General features: G+C 43.5%; 1 protein-coding gene across 1 annotated transcript in view; it reads right to left on the reverse strand.

The window, feature by feature from the left end:
* BCKDHB (branched chain keto acid dehydrogenase E1 subunit beta) overlaps positions 1-25,635 on the reverse strand; it is a 283,203-nt gene that overhangs the window by 225,451 nt on the left and 32,117 nt on the right. The window contains 1 exon segment of the mRNA XM_077487334.1: positions 21,556-21,624. Within this exon segment, the coding sequence (XP_077343460.1) occupies positions 21,556-21,624 (69 nt within the window).

The following is a 25,635-nucleotide window of genomic DNA, read 5'->3' on the forward strand; positions in this document are numbered from 1 at the left end:
CACGCTTAAAAATTGTGCACACTCGTGGAATAGCGCTAAACTTCTGTACTTAAAAATCCCCATAGGCAACGCTTTAACATTTTTTACAGGTTACTAGTTTAGAGTGGAGGAGGTCTAGTGCTAGAATTATTGCTCCCACTAATGATCGCAGCAATATCTCACACAAGTGGTTTGAACACTGTTTACATATGTGGGTGTGAGCACGCGGGGGCGCTTTACATTTTTTATTCATTTATTTTTTTCCATTTCGACACTCTTTTACATTTCTTTGATCACTTTTATACCTATTACAAGGAATGTAAACATCACTTCTTAAAGAAATAGGACACAACAGGTCCTCTTTACAGCAAGATCTGGTCTATAGGTCCCAGATCTCAGCTCTAGGCTGGGAAGCCTGAAAAAAAAAAAAACACACACACACACACACACACACACACACACACACACACACACACACCCAATGTTGGCTTCCCAGCAGAGGCAACAGCAGTGTTTACAATCTCCAAAAGGTCACAGGAACTGCCGGGGACCATCTGACCTACAGTATTCTTTATGGTGAACTTCTGGCACCAACCGATTCCTTCTCCAGCTTGCCGATCGCACGAGCGAGCCGGTAGAAGCAGCGGAGGGCAGCGGGGTGGTTGTCACATTCTGCCACCTGTACAAACAAACAATCAAGCGGTTGAACAGCCAATAGGATTGTTTTTACAATGCAAGGAATTGCCGGCTGTAAAAGATGATATCTGATTGATGCATAAAATTGCAGGCATCATTTAGATATCGCTACTCAAAGTCTGCGACATCATGCGGGCAGGAAGTGGTTAAACTGAGAAAATAAGAAAATATAGCATTTTAAGAAAAAAAAAAAAAAAAGGTAATTTTGAAATGAATGTCAGCAACACGTCTCAAAAAAAAGTTGGGACACCAGGCCAGGTATACCATTCCATCTTTTTAACAACATGTCTGGGAACTGCGTTTTGGGAGAGGAATGTTGTCCCATTCCTGACTGATAGAGTATTCTAACTGCCTGGGTCATCTGTCATATTTTTTTGTTTTTCAAGATGTGCCAAATATCAATTGGTGAAAGATCTGGACTGCAGGCAAGCCAGTTAAGCACCTCTACTCTACTATAAAGCCATGCTGTTGTCATAGATTTAGTATACGGTTTAGCAGTCCTGACATATGGAAGGCATTCCGTGAAAGAAAGAAAAATGCTATGTATGTGAGCATATGCTGCTCCAAAACCTGGAAAGATCTTTCAGCATCAATTGTGCCATTCCAGATATGCACTTTACATAGTACAGAGTGTGCCCAAAATAACTATGTACATATCGCACCCCCAAACTCTGCACGTAGCACCCCCCAAACCCTGCACTCTGTATGTAGTGCGATCATAAACCCTAAATTCTGTACATAGCGCACTCCTGAACTCTGCACTCTATACAGCTTAATCCTGAACTCCATATGTAGCTCATCCCAGATACAAGCTTCCCCTTGAGGGCAGCCATACCGCTGAGGCGGCCCACGGTAAAATCAAGTTTGGCACCGCTGGTGTAAGGAATCCACATTACCCCGTTGGCGGTCGCCTCTGTCCTGTTCCCCCTTCTGTAAGCTGCCTGAACATTTAGGAGGTCATTTATCAAATTGAAGTGAAAAGGACCTGTGCTTCAAAATAGCCAGTCATTTGCAAGAGAAGTTCTTATACGAAAATTCACCTAAACAGGATTGGATGCTTCCTTGTCACTTTAGTAAAACACAACCCTAGCCTGTACCTATTGACTTGACACTGGAACCCTCATTCAGGTTCTGATCCTTCTATGCATGAATCCATGGAATGTCATCAACCTTGGTTTTAATATACTTTTTATTCAGCGGCTGCATATGTATATTCTTAGCGCACCTTTAGTTTACTCTATCAATTTGCTTGTAGCACCTCTGAAGAAATAGTGGACTTCAAAACACGTCAGTTGCCCTTGTGTTGCTCCAACACAATCATGACTATGTTACCATGGCTATGAACTATATGTGCAATTTACTACACTCCAGCCACATTTGTTTTTACTTATTTGTATAATAGGGTCTTTTCTTTTTAGATTATTGCTTCTTTGAGTTAGAGAGCCTATAATAGTCCCCCGTTATATTTAGAGGGTATTCATTGTGTTCTACAGTGGGATGACGGCTACATGTTGACACCAGATTCTGCCAACAGTTAAACTTACAATAAATTATTAGGACAATTGCATAATTTATATAGTTCCTTGGAATTCTACTTTAAAACTTTTCTAACAGGTGCCCTTTAATGCCCTCTGCTGCCATATATTACTTACAAATTACTAATCATATGTGTTACCTTTACACTACAAGAAGACTGTCTAATGAAAGAAAAAAAAAGAAAAATAATCCGCAAAACAGTAGACTCTTACATGAGTCCATGATCTTTGCAGGTCTATGCCAGACAGCAGCAAAATCACCTTTAACCTAGAAATGTTCATTTCAGATAGGTGTTAAGAAAAAAAAAATATATATAGGAGTTTTCAATGGCTTCTTGTACAATAATTGCCTTTTCATGAATTTACACAGTCTGAATATTCTCCCACAAGTTAGGTCATGCAAGTATATGTGAAAAAAAAAAAAAAGGCATTTCCTTAAGTTACACTTGCAGTAGCTTGCTGGATGTACATTTTTGCGTGTATATGTCAAGCTAATGTACCACACTGTCAAATATCAAGGGACAATAGGAGGTCACGGAGTTGCATGACCATACTAAAGAACAGTGTCACAGGTCTATTGTCGTTACATAGAACTCAAAACTAGAAGCAAAAAATACATACATACATACATACATACATACATACATACATACATACATTACATACACAGTCTACACACCCCTATTAAAATGTCAGGTTTCTGTGATGTAAAAGACACAGATAAATCATTTTAGGACTTTTTCCACCTTTAATGTGACCTATAAAAAACTGTACAACTCAGTTGAAAAATAAACTGAAATCTTTAGCACGACGTCAACATTATAGGGGACAAATATATACACACACATATGATAGTTTTTTTTTTTCAGCCCACCCCCCAAGAACTGTATGAAATGTTAAGGCTGAGCTTCGTACAGCTTAAACCCTGTGTAAAATGTAGCTAAAGCAAACAAACATCAGCAGAAGGGACATAACAGTGGGTAGGATGTGTCCCTTTGTGTGGATTCCTCTGCCATTCTCTAATCATGTGTTGCAGCGGGGGTAATAGAACTAAGGGGCTATCACAGAGAGCCTGTTTATGCCCATCCATTCCACACAGCCGTTCGATTCATAGAAACCATACTACAACTACTTAAACCAGGAACTATGAATGAAGAATAGGCAGATGATTGATAGGTCTGTTCCCACCATTCCCAGTTTTATTAAGCCCGCCACACTGGAAGATTGCAGCATTGAGGTGAAAGGGGGGGCACATCCTAAGTTATGCCCCTTGCACGGATTTTTTGTATTTTACTGTAGATACACATAGGCTTTAATGCAGATGAAATACATATATCCGAGATGTTTTTACAAAGAAAAGCCTTTGCATCTCGGTTAATCTTATTAAAAGATTTAATATACCGTATATACTCGAGTATAGGCCGACCCGAATATAAGCCGAGGCCCCCAATTTACCCCCAAAAAACTGGAAAACTTATTGACTCGTGTATAAGCCGAGGGTGAGACATGGCTGTCCATCCCTGTGTGTGTGTCCGTCCATCCCTGTGTGTCCATCCATCCCTGTGTGTGTGTCCGTCCATCCATCCCTGTGTGTGTATCCATCCATCCATCCATCCCTGTGTGTGTGTGTGTGTGTGTGTGTGTGTGTGTGTGTGTGTGTGTGTGTGTGTGTGTGTGTGTGTGTGTGTGTGTGTGTATTCATCCATCCATCCATCCCTGTGTGTGTGTGTGTGTGTATCCATCCATCCATCCCTGTGTGTGTGTGTGTGTGTGTGTGTGTGTGTGTGTGTGTGTGTGTGTGTGTGTGTGTGTCCGTGCAGCCTTGTGTGTGTGTGTGTGTCCGTGCAGCCTTGTGTGTGTGTCCAGCCTACCTGTGTCCCAAGCCTCCGTCCCGAGCCGCCGTCGTCCCGAGCCTCCTCCGACCCGTGCCGTGCCTCCTCCGTCCCGTGCCGTGCCTCCTCCTTCCCGTGCCGTGCCTCCTCCTTCCCGTGCCGTGCCTCCTCCGTCCCGTGCCTCCTCCGTCCCGTGCCGTGCCGATGGATCGCCGCTCTTCTCGGCGGCCATTCTACAATTCAAAATTCCGCCTCCGCCTGTGATAGGCGGAACACTCAATTTCCCAGCAGCCTGTGTTCCGCCTATCACGGACATCCTCTCATACTCGTCCGTAGTATGAGAATGAGCGGATGTCCGTGATAGGTGGAACACTGACTGCTGGGAAATTCAGTGTTCCGCCTATCACAGGCGGAGGCGGAGAAGGAGGCGCGGCTTTTAAATTTTAATGTCCGCCGTCTGTCTGCTCGATACGCTGATCGAGCAGTCAGACAGCGGTGACTCGAGTATAAGCCGAGGGGGCACTTTCAGCCTCAAAAAAGAGGCTGAAAATCTCGGCTTATACTCGAGTATATACGGTAGCTCTCCCACCCAGCACTGCCCTCTTTGGCAGGACAGAAGCCTTTAATTTTCTCTGGTGCCATTTAGTACAGCCTGGTACACCACCAAGTTTATTTCATTCAACAGTCTCGACAAGCATTGTAGGTATGGCGATCTGCCCTGCTGTGCTATTGTATTCCGACATCCCACCCCCCCACACCACAAGAATACACCGGTCAGCATTTGCAGCCATTGGCTGTGAATGCTGATCGGATGCTGGCTTTCCAACATGTCCCTTCAAGCAAAGCTGATCATCCAATGGGCTTCTGTTGGACAGACTGCTGCACACACTGCTAAACCAGCCAATTTTCAGACAGTGTGTACCCAGCATAATACTTTCAGGTCTTGTCAATCTCTCAGCCCATGATGGATTATATTAAGATGAATGCTAAAACCTAAAAAATGGCATCAAAGTCCTCACTGATGCACTATGAAGAGACACCATCAATATCTGTATGTGCTCCATGCTATTCCACGTTGAGAGTTTTATTTGTCCTTGATGTTTTATACAGTAGGCCTTTTTGCTGGTCTGAACTTAACATTACTAACGGCTCTGGTCACACAATATCAGTTCAGAGTCTTGGCTCAATCAGCAGTGGAGAAGAGTCAGAGATTGGTGGAAAAAAAAAAAAGAATGACAGAACTACTCTGTTTCCTTTTACAGCACATCAACACATCGCCACACCTTAACCACTTTCAGACCGGACCAATTTGCTGGTCAAAGACCAGACCACTTTTTGCGATTCGGCACTGCGTCGCTTTGACTGACAATTGCGCGGTCGTGCGACGTGGCTCCCAAACAAAATTAACGTCCTTTTTTTCCCACAAATAGAGCTTTCTTTTGGTGGCATTTGATCACCCCTGCGGTTTTTATTTTTTGCGCTATAAACAAAAATAGAGCGATAATTTTGAAAAAAACTCATTATTTTTTACTTTTTGTTATAATAAATATCCCCCAAAAATATATAAAAAAAAAAAAATTTTCCCTCAGTTTAGGCCGATACGTATTCTTCTACATATTTTTGGTAAAAAAAAAAAAAAAAAAAGCGATTATTGATTGGTTTGCGCAAAAGTTATAGCGTTTACAAAATAGGGATAGTTTTATAGCATTTTTATTAATAATTTTTTATTATTTTTTTTTTTACTAGTAATGGCGGCGATCTGCGATTTTTATTGTGACTGCGACATTGTGGGGGACCCATCGGACATTTTTGACACATTTTTGGGACCATTGTCATTTATACAGTAATCACTGCTATATAAATGCAGTGATTCCTGTGTAAATGACACTGGCAGTGAAAGGGTTAACCAGTGGGTGGCAGTGTAGGGGTTAAGTGTTCCTAGGGGAGTGTTACTAACTGTGGGGGGGGTTGGGCTTTCATTTAGTGTACACTGATCTCTGCTCCAATCACATGGAGCAGAGATCAGCGTCACTAGTTGCTAGGCAGAATGGAAAAATTTTGTTTATACAGCATTTCCTCCATTCGGCCGCTCCGTGAGACGATCGCGGGTATGCCCGCGGCGATCGAGTCCGCGGGTCCCGCGACCGGACTCACGGGGGTCCCGACCAGCGCGGGAGCGCGCCGCCGGCGGCGCGCTCCTGATGGCACGGCGGCAACAAATATTGGACGTACATGTACGCCAATATGCCTGCCCGTGCCATTCTGTCGACGTACATCGTCGTGCGCTGGTCGGGAAGTGGTTAAAAGAGTAACTCCACTTTTGTGGGGGGGGGAAAAAAAAGCAAATAAAAAAAATGATAGCATATGCAATTACAACACAAAAGTCATATTGTAATTAAATATAAAAAAAAAAATTGCCTTTCCTTTTCAATCTGCAGCCACTGTATCTTTCTGAAAAATGCATTATGGCAACCTGAAGGAAGGAGTTTTGTACACAGATAGTGTACTATACAGAACTACCCTGAGAAATGTAATTGGCTTAACGGTTTTGCCAGAAGTCTGCACTAATGAAGTCAGATTTTGGACATACCCTGCAACAAAAATGTAATTTTTGATGATACACCCAAAAGGTAAATCACATCTTGAGGGATGCAGACCCTGCCATCTTCCCCAAGTGCAGCAGCTGATTGATAAAGTATGAAATCCCTCCCGTTAACTTTGCACAAAGAAACTACCATTTCCTCAGAACAAAAAGGTAGGAATCTGCAACACAGCTTAAAGTGAAAGTAAACCCATCGATTTAAACAGTTAAAAAAAAAAAAAGGCATGCCGGGAATGCTAACTGCACATTGGCTGTGCTCTCAGCCAAACTATCAAACCATCCAATGGCTGGTGTCATAACGAATCACATGTGCAGCACCATAGCAGTTGAAGATTAAACAGAGGCAAAGATGGCAGCTTCCTTGGCTGAAAACGATAGGGGAGTTTACTTCCACTTTAAAAACCTTGCAATGCACACAGATCACCCAGAGGGGTTATTTTTTTTCTCAACAAAAATGGAGTTAAGTTTTAGGCAGATTTAGCTAAGGGTTGTGTCAGTAGTTCTACAAATGCCATGGAGCAAAGGATGTGTTCTTAGTAAGGATATGCTGGTGCATCAGAACTTACAGTATGTAACACTAGGGAGTCTTCTTCAGGAGTATCCCAGCGCCCTGGAGGAAAAGCCAAGCACTGAAAGTGTTAAAAGTATTATTTCACTTTCACGATGAATGACCGCTTTGTCCTATGCTTTTTTTTTTTTTTTTTTTTTTTAAATATAATTTTTTTTTCTACAGGATAAAACCAGTTTCAATCAGAGTGGCCTGGAGACCCCTGGCTCTGTGCATAAAGCATGCCGATTGTCCAACGAAACTTTAGTGGAAAGAGAAAAAAAAAAAAAAAAAAAAACACAAACAAGCACCCTGTACAAGATGGGGGAAATGAACCTATGTGTCCCACCTCCTGTGCCTCCAGTCTGTACTGACCTACAAAGCTACATCAGCCAAGAATACTGGGGCTGACTTATTAAAACTGGAGAGTGCAAAATCTGGTGCAGATGTGCAAGGTAGCTAATCAAGCTTTGACAAAAAGACAAAAACACAACCTGGAAGCTGATGGGTTTCCAAGCAAAGCTACACCAAATGTTGCACTCTGCAGGTTTAGTAAATCATCCCCTTTGTGAACTGGGGCTTTTAAAAGGGCCCTGTGATGCAAATAAAGAGCCCCGGTGGTCAGGGGGGGACCCTTCATGGTTGCTTGCACCATGGCCCTGAAGGTTCTAGTTAGAGCCGGTTCACACAGGGGCAACAGGACTTTCAGGACATGACCTGGGGCGACTTACAACACGACTAAGTCGCCCCAGGCCAGGCGACTTTTGCCGTGGCCAATCAGAGAATGAGCTCTCAAGGGGGAACTCCACGCCAAATTTATGAAAAAAATTTGGCGTGGGTTACCCCCTCCGAGAGCATACCAGGGGCTTAGGTCTGGTATGAATTCTAAGGGGAACCCCCTTTGCCGAAAAAACGGCGTGGGGGTCCCCCCAGATCCACACCAAACCCTTATCCGAGCGCGCTACCCGGCCGGCCAGGAAAGGGGGTGGGGACGAGTGCCCCACCTCCTGAGCCATACCAGGCCGCGTGCCCTCAACATGGGGGGGGTGCCTTGGGGAAGGGGGGCCGCGCGGCCCCCCCACCCCAAAGAACCTTGTCCCCATGTTGATGAGGACAAGGGCCTCTTCCCGAAAACCCTGGCAGTTGGTTGTCGGGGTCTGTGGGCGGGGGGGCTTATCGGAATCCGGGAGCCCCTTTAATAAGGGGGCCCCCAGATCCCGGCCCCCCCACCCTATGTGAATGAGTATGGGGTACAATATACCCCTTCCCATTCACCTGTGAAAAAAAAATATATACAATAAAAAAAAAAAAAAACACACAAGGGTTAAAATAGTTTATTGCACAGCTCCGGGGGTCTTCTCGCCGGACTCCTCCGCTATCTTCTGCTCTTTTGCTAGCTCTTTCACTAGCGGAGGAGCCCGGCTTTCTTCTTCGCCGCTGCCCTCTTCTTCCGACTTCGGGGGTCTTGTCCCTCTTGGGTTCTTCTTGCCGGGCCACTGCGCCTTCTTCTAGCTCTTTTACAAGCGGTGGCCCGTTCTTCTGTTCAGGAGATGTTGCCTCGTCGCTGTCTCCGCTCACTATGACCGAACACGCGGCGTCTTATATAGGGACATCAACAGATGATGTCCCCGCCCATTATGATGTCACAGTCCCAGCATCCTCTGACATAATGGGCGGGGACATCAACCGGGATGTCCCTATATAAGTCGCCGCACGCCGTGTCCCTGTCATTGTGAGCATAGACAGCGACGAGGCAACATCTCCTGAAGAGAAGAACAGAAGACAGCGGCGACAGAAGAAGACCGGGCCACCGCTTGTAAAAGAGCTAGAAGAAGGCGCAGTGGCCCGGCAAGAAGAACCGAAGAGGGGGACAAGACCCCCGAAGTCGGAAGAAGAGGGCGGCAGCGAAGAAGAAAGCCGGGCTCCTCTGCTAGTGAAAGAGCTAGCAAAAGAGCAGAAGATAGCAGAGGAGTCCGGCGAGAAGACCCCAGAAGACGGAAGACCCCCGGAGCTGTGCAACAAACTATTTTAACCCTTGTGTGTTTTTTTATTGTATATTTTTTTTTTTTCACAGGTGAATGGGAAGGGGTATATTGTACCCCATACTCATTCACATAGGGTGGGGGGCCGGGATCTGGGGGCCCCCTTATTAAAGGGGCTCCCGGATTCCGATAAGCCCCCCGCAGACCCGACAACCAACGGCCAGGGTTGTCGGGAAGAGGCCATTGTCCTCATCAACATGGGGACAAGGTGCTTTGGGGTGGTACGGCTTGGGGGGGGGGGGGGGGCGCTAGTCTCCACCCCCTTTCCTGGCCAGCCGGGTAGCGTGTTCGGATAAGGGTCTAGTATGGATCTGTGGGGGACCCCCACGCCGTTTTTTCGGTGAAGGGGGTTCCCCTTAGAATCCATACCAGACCTAAGGGCCTCTCAGCTCTCAAGAGGGAACTCCACGCCAAATTTATGAAAAAAAATTGGCGTGGAGTTCCCTCGAGAGCTGATAATTCCGTGAGTCGCCTCCGTATAGACGGAGATCCGACTTGGAGGCGACCTCCATTGACATCAACGGGTACCAGTCGCCTACAAGTCAGATTGAAGTAGTACAGGAACCTTTTCTGAAGACGAAGCGACTTCAGTAGTGTGCATTAAGACGGCTCTCATTCACTTACATTGATTTTTACATGTTGTCCGACCTGAGGCGACCTGAAGTCGGATCTGAGTCGCCCCTGTGTGAACCGGCTCTTAAGCCATCACGAATGGCCTAAAAATGTCACATGGATCCAGGGAAAGAATCCATAGCCACATGTAAGCTTCAAGAAGTCAGTGTGGCGCTAACACAGGGCTCTTTTCCCAGTCCTGCTGCGCTATGATATAGAGCCAAGTGAAGCATTTTCCTTTTCTTGAAAACATGTGAACAAACTGTCCTTGGTTGACAGGCCCCAAACAAAGTAGTTTGTTTACCGGAAGCAGATAGCCACGTGACCAAACACCACACTGTTTGAAATTGGGCTGATCTTCATTAAATATAAACCTATTCTATCTGTATTTTTCAGTGGCTGCAGAAGCCAGTAGCACTCCACAAGAGTTCTTAGTAAAGCTTCATAAAGCCATCACCACCATCATCTAAGTTCTCCAATCTGTAATGCATAGAGTTAAACTTGAACTTAACTTCACTCCACAAAAGTATTCCAAGATCATAATTACTTCTGCAATATCTGGATTGAATATACAATTAGATTAGATGAAGTCACACTGGAATGGAAGATGATTTTTTCTTTAATCCAGTTCATCTACTGAATTTCTTTCCAACAACAAAAATAAATGATCCCTCTTAATTAAAACCTGAATCAAAGAAAAAAAAAAAAAAAAAAAAAACCTCAAGCAAAACATAGCTGCATCATATGGCATTTGTGTACAGGTACTCCTCACTTAACGACCAGGTTCCATTCCAACAACCAGGTAGTTAAATGGAGGAGTCACAAGTAATACATTTTAAGCATTCTTAACTACTGTAAAAAAAAGGTCCAAAAACAAAAAACTCCAGCTCAACGTTGTTTTAATTTGCATAAGTACAGCACACAGATGAAAATTCTGTACCGTACAATATAATGATTTATATAGCAGGTCGTACGGGTGGAAGAGCTGGTCATAAGTCCAAGTGCCCATTAAACGTGGATTATCTGTACTTAGTACATTTTAAGAAGCAGAGGATACGGATAAAGTATGGTAAGGACTCGGTCCCATTCTCCAGTATGGATTAAACAAACTAGCATATATTTTTGTACTTGGGAGCGCCTGGTTCTGCATACAGCCATCTTTAGACAAGGATTTACAGTTAATGAGCGTTATGCCCACTTTCGCATTTGTAGGACCTGGAAGTTGTACGACTGACACGACTTGAAGCAATGCCCATGTAATCTTGGTCTATGAATCTCAAGTCGCATCAAAGTCAGACCACAGTAGTGCAGGCACTACTACGAAACCGATGCAACGCAAAGTTTCCAGATATGAAGAGTTCTCATTGTAAATCATGGAGTATGGCTTGTCATGTGACTTTGCAATCCTAAGTTGCAGGACGTTGCACAAGTGTGAAAGGGGCCTAAGGGGTTTTGCACACATTTCCCTTTATTAGAGTCGAGGCTTAAAAAAAAAAATTTAAAAACACACACACACACACACAAAAAAAGAAACCATTTAAAAAATGATTTTAGTCCAATACATATGAAATTGTATATATATTTTGCATTTGTATATACTGTAGCTATGCACCACTACTTGTATACAGCGATAAATGCTCACAGACACAAGTTCCCAAACCCAGACTGGGTGCTTTCAAAAACTAGGGTCTGGGTGCATGCCCCACTTTATGCAAGTGGCGTTGCACAGCCATGTTCTGCTGCCTCCAACTATTCAGAAATACCCAGGCACAAAAAAATATGCCAGTTTAGGCTGTACTGAACGCAGACCAATTGTGCCGATTTTCTTATACCGTATATACTCGAGTATAGGCCGACCCGAATATAAGCCGAGGCCCCCAATTTACCCCCAAAAAAACTGGCAAACGTATTGACTCGTGTATAAGCCGAGGGTGAGACATGCCTGTCCATCCCTGTGTGTGTGTCCGTCCGTCCCTGTGTGTCCGTCCATCCATCCCTGTGTGTCTCCATCCATCCATCCATCCCTGTGTGTGTGTGTCTCCATCCATCCATCCATCCCTGTGTGTGTGTGTCTCCATCCATCCATGTGTGTGTGTGTGTGTGTGTGTGTGTGTGTGTGTGTGTGTGTGTGTGTGTGTGTGTGTGTGTGTGTGTGTGTGTGTGTGTGTGTGTGTGTGTGTGTGTGTGTGTGTGTGTGTCCAGCCTACCTGTGTCCCGAGCCTTTGTCCCGAGCCTCCGTCCCGTGCCTTGCCTTCGTCCCGTCCCGTGCCTTGCCTTGCCTTGCCTCCGTCCCGTGCCCTCTTCGTCGGCGGCCATTGTAAAATTCAAAAGCCGCGCCTCCTCCTTCGCCTGTGATAGGCGGAACACTGAATTTCCCAGCAGCCTGTGTTCCGCCTATCACAGACGTCGTATCATCCTCGTCCGTAGTACGAGGATGATACGACGTCCGTGATAGGCGGAACACAGGCTGCTGGGAAATTCAGTGTTCCGCCTATCACAGGCGAAGGCGGAGCCGGAGGCGCGGCTTTTGAATCAGAATGGCCGCTGTCTGTCTGCTCGACACGCTGATCGAGCGGGCAGACAGCGATGACTCGAGTATAAGCCGAGGGGGGCACTTTCAGCCTCAAAAAAGAGGCTGAAAATCTCGGCTTATACTCGAGTATATACGGTAATTTAAAGAAAACTACACAAAAAACACTAAAACATTTTAAAATGCTGGCAGCTAGTCTTAGTCAAATTATGGGTATCTGTCAAAATTCAGGGGTTCTTGTATATTATATTCAGGCCTAATTAAAACATTTTAGTCTTGTAATTAAACTATCGCATACCCATATTTCATATTTTCTCATTTCAGCCAGCAGATGCTCTACAGATTTTATGTTTAAGTGATATTAAATATTTTATTAAAAAAACTGAAGCTTTAACATGTTATACTGGTTAATAGTTTTGCAGAGCACCCCTGATCCTGTTCTTCTGGGGTCCCCTGCTGGCTCCTTCCGACAGCAATTATCCCTATAAAAAGCCGCTTTCTTTAGGGGCACTCGTGTGGGACACACACACACACACACACACACACTTGTGGGGACAGACAGTAAGGAAGTGCCGAAAATTATCAGCCGATGCAAAAATAGACAGATGCATTAGTAAAAAGTAAAACAAAAAAAAAACCTGTCCATTTTGGCTAAGTGCATCTGGAATTTTCGCTTTCAGTAATAGACAGTGTGGCTTTTATGAGATGCACGTTTTTTTTTTTTGTTTTATGTTAGAATAGGATCCATCCTTTGGATGAGAGACATGTATGGTTCTTATACAACTCTACTTTGCAGAAAATATATAGTATATGCAACGTATGCAGCTCCTCTGCCTGCTCCTTCCTACCTTCTGCCCATTTATTTACAGAATGCTTCATTTTAACTGAACCCATTCACAAAATCTAAAGCCTTCTATAACTGGATAGTGGAGGGGTGGATAGAGCTGCTGTGTATGAGAAAGCCACATCAGGGTGCTGGGCGTATAGTGATCACTTATGCCAGTACATTTTAAAAAGTGTCTGGAATTCCTGGGAGTTCAGATTTAAAAAAAAAAAAAACACACACACACACACACACACACACACACACACACACACACCTTTCCTATTCAAACTGCATCAGCTGTAATTCTCTATAAATTTCAATGCATTTTGGTAACTGAGGCATAACCTCCCCAGAAACATCATTATCTCCCGTTTGTGTGATTAGCTCACTGACTTTCCCAGAAGTCCGAAGAAATCTAAAAGTCAAATCTGCACCCTCTGCAGTAGGAGTCTTAGCGCTCCACCACCTAAGGCCCTAGTGCCTAAAACAGAGCCACCGCCTCCCTTCTGCGTGCAGACCGTGCGCTACTGGGCACCAGTTAGTGTGGCAGTGGGATTCCGGACGCTGGAGCACTCTGTGTTCCAACACCCAGCACTGAAAAAGTCTGCACCCACAGTACAAATAAAATCCTGGCTTGGGAAGAGAGCAGATCTGGAGAGGGTGATTAGGTAGGTAAGTGATCTCCATTGGGGGGTGGCAATACATTTTCACTGCTATGTTCACCGCTACTGACCACCAATATAGGGGGAATGGGAGTTTGGGTTAAAATTCCACTGCCACTAACCACCAAGGCAGAGAGATTTGGGGGGGGGGGGGGGGGGGGTTCACAGTACTAATATAAACAAAGGTGTCATGGCTAACAATGGGGGTCAATATTGCATCCACTGACAACAATATTAAGGGTTATTACTGCACTCACTGATATCAATGCTGGGGGTTGTTATTGCATCAACTAACACCAGTGCCAGGAGGTAGCATTGCTCTCACCGACACCAATGCTGTGGTTATTGTAATAAAATATTTACAATAACGTGAGGGGTGTACTCACTTTTATGAGATAGTACCTGCAAGTTGGTCTGTGCATGTGGTAGTGTGGGTGCGCGACCAGCGGTTTTGATGTCCACTGGCCACCCACGGGATAAATCTATCCCCTATTTTGTAGACGCTATAACTCTTGTATAAACCAAACAATATACGCTTATTGCGATTTTTACCAAAAATATGAATATATATTGGCCTAAGCTGATGAATAGATTTGAGAATAAAAAAAAAAAAATAATATTATATATTATATTATATTATATTATATTATATTATATTATATTATATTATATATATATACACACACACACACACACACACACACACACACACACACATATACACACACATATACACACACACATATTGTGGGGAAAAATGGACATCAATTTTGTTTGGGTACAGCATCGCACAACCGCGCAATTGTCAGGTAAAGCGACTCAGTGCCGTATCGCAAAAAAATGGCCTGGTCATTAAGGGGGGGTAAATACTTCGGGGCTGAAGTGGTTAATGCACAAAAACATGCTGCCATTGTGCAGCCCTCTGGGAGGTGTCACATTTAAGGCCCTTTATAAATTTTCAAGTTGACCACCACCGTTTTAAGACATACTGGGACAAAATAAAAAAAACGCTCAGGATGAATACTAAACCATTCACAGCTCACTTTTCCATTAATGTCAGACACTTGTAACGAATAAATGGACAAAGCTACTACAGACTTAGATCCAGCTATGACACAATATGATCAACACAGAAGCATGACAAGTCACTACTTCCACTATGTCAGATGCTATTCAAAGAGTAAATGTTTCGAAAGGAACTTTGCCCTGACACTCAAGACATTGTAAAAACACATACAAGTCCCCCTATAGACATAAATAACTTAAAGCCCAACTTCAGGCAAAATCAATTATTTACCCACCCCCCCCCCTCTAACCCAACCTGCCCGCTGTTCTATTTACCTTATATGGTGAAGTCAGATATACACACCTGAGTCACCCCTATCCCAGGCCCCTCACTTACACCTTTTCTTTCTGTGGGGACTACCAGACCATCACAATACGATAACCTTCGCCAGTGCCGGGACAAGGTCATCCAGCGCCCAGGGCAAAGATGCCAAACTCTGCCCCCCTTTCCCTTAGGGTTAGGGTGCCCCCTACCCCTGCAATAAACCATTGCGCCAGGGGCAGCCTCCCTTCCTACCCACCCCTTGTCCCAGCCCTGACCTTCACAGTCTGGTCCTCTTTAGTACTCCCAGTCTGATGTCAGCAGTTGTCTGGATCCCAAGAAGCCCCTTGCCAACTGGAAATGAAAATTGTCCATGTCAGGTAGTGATGTGGACATCTACTTCCTCTACCCCGCATTGGTTGATCACAAAACACTTAGTGATGCTAAAGTCATGTTTTGTTTTTTTTGTTAAATATAACAAACATGTTATACTTACCTGCTCTGTGCAGTGGATTTACACACAGCAGCCCATATCCTCCTCTTCTTGGGTCCCTCTTTGGAACTCCTGGCACCTACCTCCTGTTGTCCCTCTTTGGAACTCCTGGCACCTACCTCCTGTTGAGTGCACCCACAGTGGCTTGCTATGGGGGCACCTGAGCCACTATATTCATTTGGACATGGAGCCGTGGCCTGGCCCCACACCCTCTCTCACTCCTCAGTGACTCACTGACTGACAGGAGCCATTGGCACTTCGCTGCTGTCTCAGCCAACAAGGAGGGAGAGTCACGGACAGCTGAAAATGTACAAAGCTGAGGATTAAAAGTCAGCTGCAGTGTGCATGGGGAGGCCATCACCAGGTATGCTGTGGGGTGGGCTTAGACTATAGCAGAGGGAAGAGGCAGCAGAGAGAAACATTACATGCAGTGCTTTGGATTGAGGCTAGTGCTTCTCATTGAAACATATGCTTTGTTCATTTTTCATGTTAGTGGTTTACAATCACTTGAAAGCGTATATAAAGGAAAAACTAGAGTGGGGTTGAAGACTCCGTCAGGTTTTATTGTCTTCTCTATCCACACTGGCAAGATTCACTCCTCTGGCCTGTTAACTCAAACTTTGAGGTCACCAGAACAAGAGGTGGGGATAAATTTATTAATAGTGGCACCTATCCCTTTGAGAGCTCTCCAAAATGGAAATTCCACTCATTTGGGGGAGATTTTGGGAGAGTTAAAATAGAAACCTCCCCAATGGGACATAGAGAGCAAAAAAATAACCCAATATGATTAGTAACATATAAAAAAAAAACTTATTATAAAAAATAATAAAAGTTTTTATATAGATTCTATAGAAATATTTAAAAAAAATGGTACAAATCAGTACCCATCACATTCGAAATGTTGATTAGTGGAGCAGGAAGCATTTAACTTTTCATCAAGATAGCGTTCCAGTATCAGTCACGATAGAAAAATAAAGTTAGATCGCCATCTGCTGACCATACAAGAAAAAAAAAAAAAAAAAAAAAAAACCACACCAAATACAGAGGAAAAACAGGTAGTTCATTAGATGAACATGCATCACATGCAAATCCAATATTTATAAAGGAACACTTGACTACATGTAGAGTACAATGATTTAGTACAGGTGCCACCATACAAAAAAGTACTATAGTACTATTTAAAATGTGCCTTTCATGCACATATATTTAACTCCTAGGTCTGGGGGGCCTAAAGTGGTTTCTAGTGTTTTTTAACTTAAAGCATTATCTGCATTAAAGGGTATTAAACCCAAAAGCAAGCAGATTTCAGCTTACCAATTCTGAGGCTGGATTCACACCTATGCAGTTTTAGTGCTTTTTGCATATTTGCGCAACAGAACATTGAACATGGTTCCCTATGGAACACGTTCTGTAGTGCAAATCTGCAAAATGCATAGGTGTGAATCCAGCCTTAAGCCCCATACACACCATCAGATTTTCTGCTGATTTTTGTCTTCAGATTTACCAAAACCATGTAGTGCAAGGACCTGACCTCATATTATATGGTTTTGGTAAATCAAGGAAAAAATCTGCAGAAATTCTGATAGTGTGTATGGGGCTTTAGAGATAATGGCTATATCAGTTTCCTTTTTTTAGGCCTTCTTTCTTGCATTTTCATTTGGTTTTTCACAGCACAAATTCTCCAGCAGAATGTATCAGTTTACATGGATGAGAAAAAAAATAAAAAAAAATAAAAAAAAACAATGACGGGTGATTAAAACAATCAGCTTTTATTCACGCAAAACCTTTATCAGAAATAAAAAAAATAAAAAATGTTTGCTGTAACTGATTATAAAGTGTGAGCTGGAGTTTGGCTTCAATTTGTTAAGTGATTCCAAATCTTCTAATCCATTTAATGTTCCCTCCCCACAGGACTAACAATGCTGCTGTGCCTCCTGTTCTAATTCATTCTGAATTGTGTCTCAACAATACAGGTGGTGTGTTACTGGACAGGTCACCAGGTGAAAACAAACACATTTATGGTTTTGGGTTTAATACTGTGTTAAGGTTAAAAAGACACACACACAAACTTTCCACTACCAAATCTACCTGACTTCTCACTGATCCAGCACCGCCTCTCACTCACTTCATGCTTTCACAGGAGACACCAAGGAGAAGGAGCCATAGGCTCCCACTGCTGTCAGTCAAACTCCTGTGAAGAGGAAGTTGGGGCGTGGTTTACTGGTGCTGTGTGCATCTATATAGAGTGTGCCCCTTCAGCACCTAGCTTGCTGAGGGGACACCCAGAGGAAAGAGGGGCAGAGCTGGTGGGGGTGAAAAAGAGGTGATAAGGTACCTGGTTGTTGAATATTATTGTACAGAGCAGGCAAGTAGAACATTTATAAAAAATATTTACCATCACTAAAAAGTTCATAGAAGGAATATTAAATATCGGCCCATGCACGGAAAATCACAGCCCCGAATTGAGAACCCCTCATAATGCTCGCAATGGCAAGTACTCATCGGGCAGCACAGCCATATGACCACTAAGAAGCACATCTAAGGCTTCTTCTGGTAAGCGCTCCAGAAGAGCTTCTTAATAGTCAGTGCAGTCACTAGGTCGCTCTTGCCATTGCTAGCATCATGATGGAAAAATCAATCTGGGGGTGTATATTGTGGTGTATTGACCGTTACACTGGCAGCACTATGGGGTGAATTTACTACAGGCAAATAGACTGTGCACTTTGCAAAGTGCAGTTGCACTCTGCAAAAGCGGTTGCTCCAGAGCTTAGTAAATGAGGAGAAGCTTTGCTGACTTCCATCAGCCAATCATGTGCAAGCAAAAATGCTGTTTTTTATTTATTTTTTTTCCCCATGCACGTGATTGGGTATTCTTTGCAAAGTGAATCTTTACCTCATTTACTAAGCTCTGGTGCAACTGCACTTTGCAAAGTACACAGTCTATTTGCCTTTAGTAAATCGACCCTTCTGCATCACATCCGTCTTTGCCCCCTATCCAACTCTGGGGGCTGCCCCTGGGTTCCATCCTGTACAGCCCTTTATAGAGAATACAGAACCATGTATCATTTTGTGGTGCTAAGTAATTTGTATAGATTTTATTAATAAGCATTAAGATAAACACCCTTATTTAAACCATAGATCCTCCCTTTCAACATTAGACCCCCCCCCCCCCCCGCAACAAAAATACCCTCCAGTAACAAAAGATCCACCCCAGCACCAACAGATCTCTCAGCAGCAATAAACCCCTCTCTCATCAGTAGATCCCTCAGCAGCCAACAATAGATCTCCCAGCCCACCCCAGCACCCTTTGTCATTACATACATTCAGTGAAGGAGATGCCAGAACTGCATTCCTCCACGTTCCCGCTGAAAAAAAAATAAAAATAAAAAAAAATATATATATATAATTTTTTTTTTTTTCCCCTGCCCTCTTGCCACTCATATCACGTCGTCTTCATTTCTAGTTCTTAGAAGTCTTTACACAATGTACCTGCATGTTTCATGTGGCAGACATCTGTTGTGCAGCCTCACAACATTTTCTAAATTTAGTCAATCTGTTTTGAATGAAATGCATATGCAATTACTACATGCACAGTCGCACGCCTTTAAAAAAAAAAAAAAAAAAAAGGCATAATGCAATATATATATATATATATATATATATATATATATATATATATATATATATATATATATATATATATATATATATATATATATATATATATATATATATATATATATATATATGTATGTATGTATGAAGGGGGAGCGGCATAAAATGGGTATAAACAAAAGATATAGGATACTTGGGAGGGCAACATCTGGGTTTGTCAGATGAGCAACAAAGCAATTCCATGCAAAAATGGAAGCATAAATATGATTCTAATGATCTAGAAATATTACAGAGAAACAATCTGTTTAAGTCATCTTCTTTGTCAGCAATATCTATAACCCTCAATATATAAAAGTGCAGCGCTGAATCGTGAAAAATAAACAAACTTTTTTGCACCTTATTGTAAGGACATTTAAATTATGCACTTTATATGTCGTTTTATTCAATGATTTTTTTTTCTATATTTGTTTAGATATCATTCAGCACTGCACTTATATATTGATTTTTGTGCGCATGCATATGGGGATGTGATCAGTTCTAGCAGCTGGTCTTTTGAACACACACACACACACACACACACACACACACACACAGTTTCTACCCTGTTTCCCCTAAAATAAGACCTAGCCTGATTGTCGGTGTTGGCTGCAATATAAGCCCTACCACCTAAATAAGCCCTACCCTATTTCCTCAAAACTAAGCCCTACCCTGAAAATAAGACCTACAAGGACTTTAACTAGGGCTTATTTGGGGGGGTAGGGCTTTTATTGCAGCTATCACCGACAATCACACTAGGTCTTATTTTAGGGGAAACAGGGTAGTACATATATACTGTAGTCGCTTTTGGTTAGCTCACAAGACTATCACATGCATATTTATAACTATTCCACTTGATCCATATTTACAACTTAACTCCAGGCAAATATAAAAAGACAAAATTATTACAGTTCTATAGCTTTTTAAAACCTCATTAAACTCCAGTTTGACTTGGCGATAGTCTGCACTCTGCTATGCAAGAAGGTAAGGAGAAGAGAAGCAGCGCAAGGAGCATGCTGAGAGGGGGAGAGACATACATCTACCAATTCTCCTTTCACTATTCTGTCTCAGGGTGGGGATGGGACATCTGTAAGGCTGCTTTCACACTGGGGTGGTCAGTCTGTTAGCTGCTGTTTAAGCAGCACTTTTCAGCACTAGCAGGGAGCTTTTAACCCCCACTAGCGGCCGAAGGGGTTAAAACACTAGTGTTGCGGCGATTTGGAAGTGCTGCCCATTCATTCCAATGGGCAGGGGTGGAATAGGAGTATTGTATACAGTGCTCCTACACCACCCCAGTGTGAAAGCACTCTGGCTTTCACACTGGGGAGGCATGAGAGGCAGGTTTTCAGGCACACTTTACAGGCACCTTTGGGAGGAAAAAAATAAAATAAACCCTGACAGATCCCTGCATCAACACAAACAATGGTGTTGCAAGGATCTCTCCCGCCAAGACAGTCTGATTGGGGGGAGCTCCCCAAACACCAAAATACACTGATCAGCACATGCAGCCAATGGCTGAAAATGCTGATCATATGCTGGTTTTCCAGGAAAAAACAACATCTGTTGAACAGATCGCAAATATGCAGAGCAAAGAGTCATGTGTACTGGACTTTAAGTGTTACTAAACGCATCAGTGTCCGTCTAAGCACTGCTTAAAGCTTGTAGGAGTTTTCATTCTCTTTGGACTGTCCTATGAGGCTGCATGACCCCTGACTGTCTGGAGAGCGCTAATTGAGCCTTTGCTGATCACATGCACACTCCACAAAAAAAAAAAAAAAATTAATATATATATATATATATATATATATATATATATATATATATATATATATATATATATATATATACACACACACCTGAGACTGTGCCTCCTAAGGCTCAGTACTATAAAGGAGATGGTTTAGGGACAGTAGAAGGGGAGGATCAAATAAATATATTTATTATTATTTTTTTAACACATTGCGGATTTACCCCCTTAGATTCCACAGTGAGGACATTACTGCATAATACTGACTGCTTTTACAGTTGTGGGTTTAGTAACACTTTAATGCTTGCCTCCAGATGCAATTGTTGCATCTGGAGGCAATCCAAGCTGTATCCGTTAAAAAATCATTAATATAAGGTGATTTGTTTTGTTTTTTTATTCTTTGTACGTTTTACAGAAAAACAAAGTCACTTATCAGTTTTTATCATCTGCCATTACTAAAGTAACATATCTTACCATACTTGTCTCTCAGGCCAACAGTACATCGGAAGACACCTCCAAAAGCTACATCCTCACCAAATATTACTGCAAAAAGAAAATACGCAAAATATATTAAAAATGGATTACAGTGTTGGCTGGGCAAATCTGATGAAGTTTTGTGCACAATAGAGAAAATAAAATCTCATATACATACACACATAATATATATTACACATATACACACACACACACACACACTTGTTTACATACCCTGGCAAAATGTACGATTTCTTGGCCATTTTTCTGAGAATAGGCATGAGAACACAAACTTTTTCGCTCATGGTTAGCGTTTGGCTGAAGCCCTTTATTATCAATCAACTGCGTTTACTCTTTAAAGTGGTTGTAAACCCTTACAAACCACTTTGACCTACAGGTAAGCCTAGATCAAGGCTTACCTGTAGGTCCAAGAAATATCTCCTAAACCTATATGGTTTAGGAGATATTTGCCCGAAAACGGGCACCGCTGTCTACGGCGCATGCGCCGTAGACAGCGGAGCGCAGGCGCACTGAGCGCGGCATTTCCAAGAATGGAGCTGCCGCGCGTGTCGACTCCCGTGCGCATGCGCGGGAGTGGCGGCTTCGCCGAATGACAGCGGCGGAGCTGCGAGACGCCACCAACAAGATGGATGCGGCGGACTACAGGGGACAGCGGTGACTTTGCTGGCTCCTGTGTCAGGTAAGTGACACATAATGGACTACTATGTGATGCATAGTAGTCCATTATGCTTTGCCTTTGCAGGGAATGAAAGAGGAAGTAAACTCATCAGGGTTTACTTCCTCTTTAAATCATAATGGCAACAGAAATTACCCAAATGACCCTGATCAAATTTTTACATACTCTTGTGATTTTGGCATAACAGGCACACAAGTTGACACAAAGGGCTATTAAAAAAGGTAACCATCCTCACCTGGGATCTGTTTGCTTGTAATTAGTGTGTGTGTCAATGAGTTTCTGGACTCAGACAGACAATTGCATTTTTTGATCCAGTGCTGCACTGACGTTTGTGGATTCTGAGTTATGGGGAAAGCAAAAGAATTGTCAAAGGATCTGCAGGAAAAGGTAGTTGAACTGTATAAAAACAGGAAAATGGATATAAAAAGATATCCAAGGAATTGAGAATGCCAATCAGCAGTGTTCAAACTCTAATCAAGAAGTGGAAAATTAGAGCTTCTGTTAAAACCAAACCAGTCAAGTAGACCAACTAAAATTTCAGCCACAACTGCCAGGAAAATTGTTCAGGATGCAAAGAAAAAAAAAAAAACACAAATAACTTCAGGTGAAATACAGGACTCTCTGAAATCATGTGGTGTGGCTGTTTGAAGATGCACAATAAGGACGCACTTGAAGAAAGATGGGCTTCAGTTGCCAGAAGAAAGCCGTTACTATGCAAATGCCACAAAATATCCCACTTATAATATGCCAAACAGCACAGAGACAAGCCTTAAACCTTTTGGCACAAAGTAATTTGCAGTGATCAGACCAAAAATTACCAGTTACACTTACCGGTAACGGGTTTTCTGGGAAATCTTCCAGGATGGCACACCTGAGAGATGACTGGTCTAGGGCTGCAACTAACGATTATTTTCATAATCGATTAATCGAAAAAAAGGGGAGATAGAGATATATTTATTTATTATATACACACACACACACACATATACACGTCCCGACACATTCCTCCCCTCTCACATGGTGTCAATGGCCCACCTCCCCCCCCCCCCCCCGTATCTCGGGTTCTCTCACCCCTTCATGGTGACAGCGGCTCCACCTCGGTGTGCCAGGGTGGTGTGGGGCAGAGTCTCAGTCCGGACCCACCACACGGGACTCGGCCGACTCTTCCGAATGGAGCGAACGGCACCCCAAAGCCGGGAGATGGATGCACGCATGTGCAAAGCACAACCTCCAATCACGGCAGAGCTGGAAAGCGGCCCGGCGAGGGCTTGCCGCGCCTGCGCTCTGTGGCGGCTCTACAGGAAGGCTGCTGGGTAGAGGGGGGAGGAGGAGGAGCCGAAAGCAGCGCAGGCGCGTTGCTGGCGGGACGTCAGCTGGGTGGAGAATGCAAGCAGACGTAGCTGCGTGCTGGACGTAGTGCATGCATAGGACACGGGAGGATACACAGGATTCTAACAGACCGGCAGGTGGGAAGGTGCGGACTAGGGGTGCAACGGATCAAAAAAGACTCACGGATGGTTCCTCAGATCAGAGTCATGGATGGGATCAATTTTCGGATCAGTAAAAAAAAATAAAAAATAACGCTATCCCTGCCCCCCACAGCCACATTATTTAAATAAAAGGTATTACACTATCTCCCCCCCAAAAAAATGCAGCTTATTACAAGCATAAAAACATAGCATATCACTGATGATTTGCGCCAAGCTCCCCACCGATCAAAGTTCCTCCAAACAGACCGCCGTGACGAGTCCCAGGATGCCTATTGGCGCAAATCGTCAGTGATGTGCTATGTTTTTATGCTTGTAATAAGCTGCATTTTATTGGGGGGGGGGGGGGAGAGAGAGAGAGATAGTGTTGTACCTTTTATTTAAATCCACAATGTGGCTGTGCCGAGCAAGTGGAAAGGCTTAGATAGTAGTTAGGATATTAGATAATAACTATCTAATAGATGTTAGTTATTAGGTTAGATTAGGTAATAAATGTAGTGGTACCTGCATAAAAGAAGTTTTGAATGAGGGCAGGCAAGGCATCCAGCGTGACTCCTGCAGAATTCCTTCACTTGGGCTGACACAGGCTGAACAACGCGCTGGGGTGACGTCAGCGTGCAGCTCGCCACCGCTGTGTGTACCAAGATGGCTGCCAGCTCCGGAGCTAGGCCGAAGCCGCGGCCTTTCCTAAGGCCACAGCCCGCTCCGTGGATCGCATGGTGTGGACCAACTAATCGATAATGACAATGGTTGACAATTTTCATTATCGATTATTATCGTTAATATCGATTAATCGTTTCAGCCCTAGACTGGTCTCACCTGGCAGGAAACACAATTAACAATAGAGTTTAAAAAGCCCCACCCCTCCCTCTGACCCTCAGTTATGACAAAGTATAGGCCTACACCAGTGCCAGAGGGTACATTCTGTGAAGAATGAGAAAAAACATCCACAATTAAGGGTAGGGAAGTCTAGTCGAGTGAGCCTTAAGGTGGGCTGGGACCAGCTTACCCGATTGCTTATAAGCCATCGCCTGTTTTATCCACCTGGCTATTGTTGGCTTGGAGGCCTGAAGACCCTTTCTTTGGCCACAACGTAATTAGAAGATGGTTCGATCTCCTAAATTCTAAATAGTCGAACATATAATGTCGAACATATAATCTCGAACATATAATGTCGAACATCTAGGAGGTGCAATCTTTCTTCCTTCAAATTTTTTAGGGTTCTGACAAAATGATGGAAGAATAATCTGTGACCTATGGAACCCAGAGGTCACCTTTGGTAAATAAAGTGGATCCTGTCTGAGGACTATCCTATCCTCCAGGATTAACAAAAAAGGCTCTTTAATAGTCAGCACTTGTAAGTCACCGATCCTTCTGGCTGTGGTAATGGCCAAAAGGAAAGTCATCTTAATGGAAAGGAACTTAAATGAAATTTGAGCCACTGGTTCAAAAGGCCCTTTCGTTAGGGCATCCAAGACCCGAGACAAATCCCATGGTGGGAACCCGATTGTCCTTACAGGGGTTAACCTTTCCCTGGCAGACAAAAATCTTTTCACAAGGGGGTCCTGAGCTAGACTACTGTCAAAGAATACCGACAGGGCACCCAACCTGAACCCTAAGGGTGCTTAGCGCTAACCCCTGGTCTACCCCATCCTGGAGAAAATCTAAAACGGTCGCAACCATTTGGAGAGCTCCGTCCTTAGACTGAACCAAGCGGGAGAAGACTTTCCAGACCTTGGCATATATATGCCTGGTGACCTTCTTCCTACTAAGGAGGAGTGTATTACCATCCCTGAACATCCCCTATTCGTGAGGATCTGCCTCTCAAAGCCAGGACATCAGGCATAGAAACCCAGGGTCGGGATGAATGACTGGGCCCTGGCAAAGGAGATCTCA

Source organism: Lithobates pipiens, unplaced genomic scaffold (assembly GCF_037356315.1).
Source record: "Lithobates pipiens isolate NorthernLeopardFrog02 unplaced genomic scaffold, aLitPip1_a1.2 Scaffold_18, whole genome shotgun sequence".
NCBI classification, from domain to species: Eukaryota; Metazoa; Chordata; class Amphibia; order Anura; family Ranidae; genus Lithobates; species Lithobates pipiens.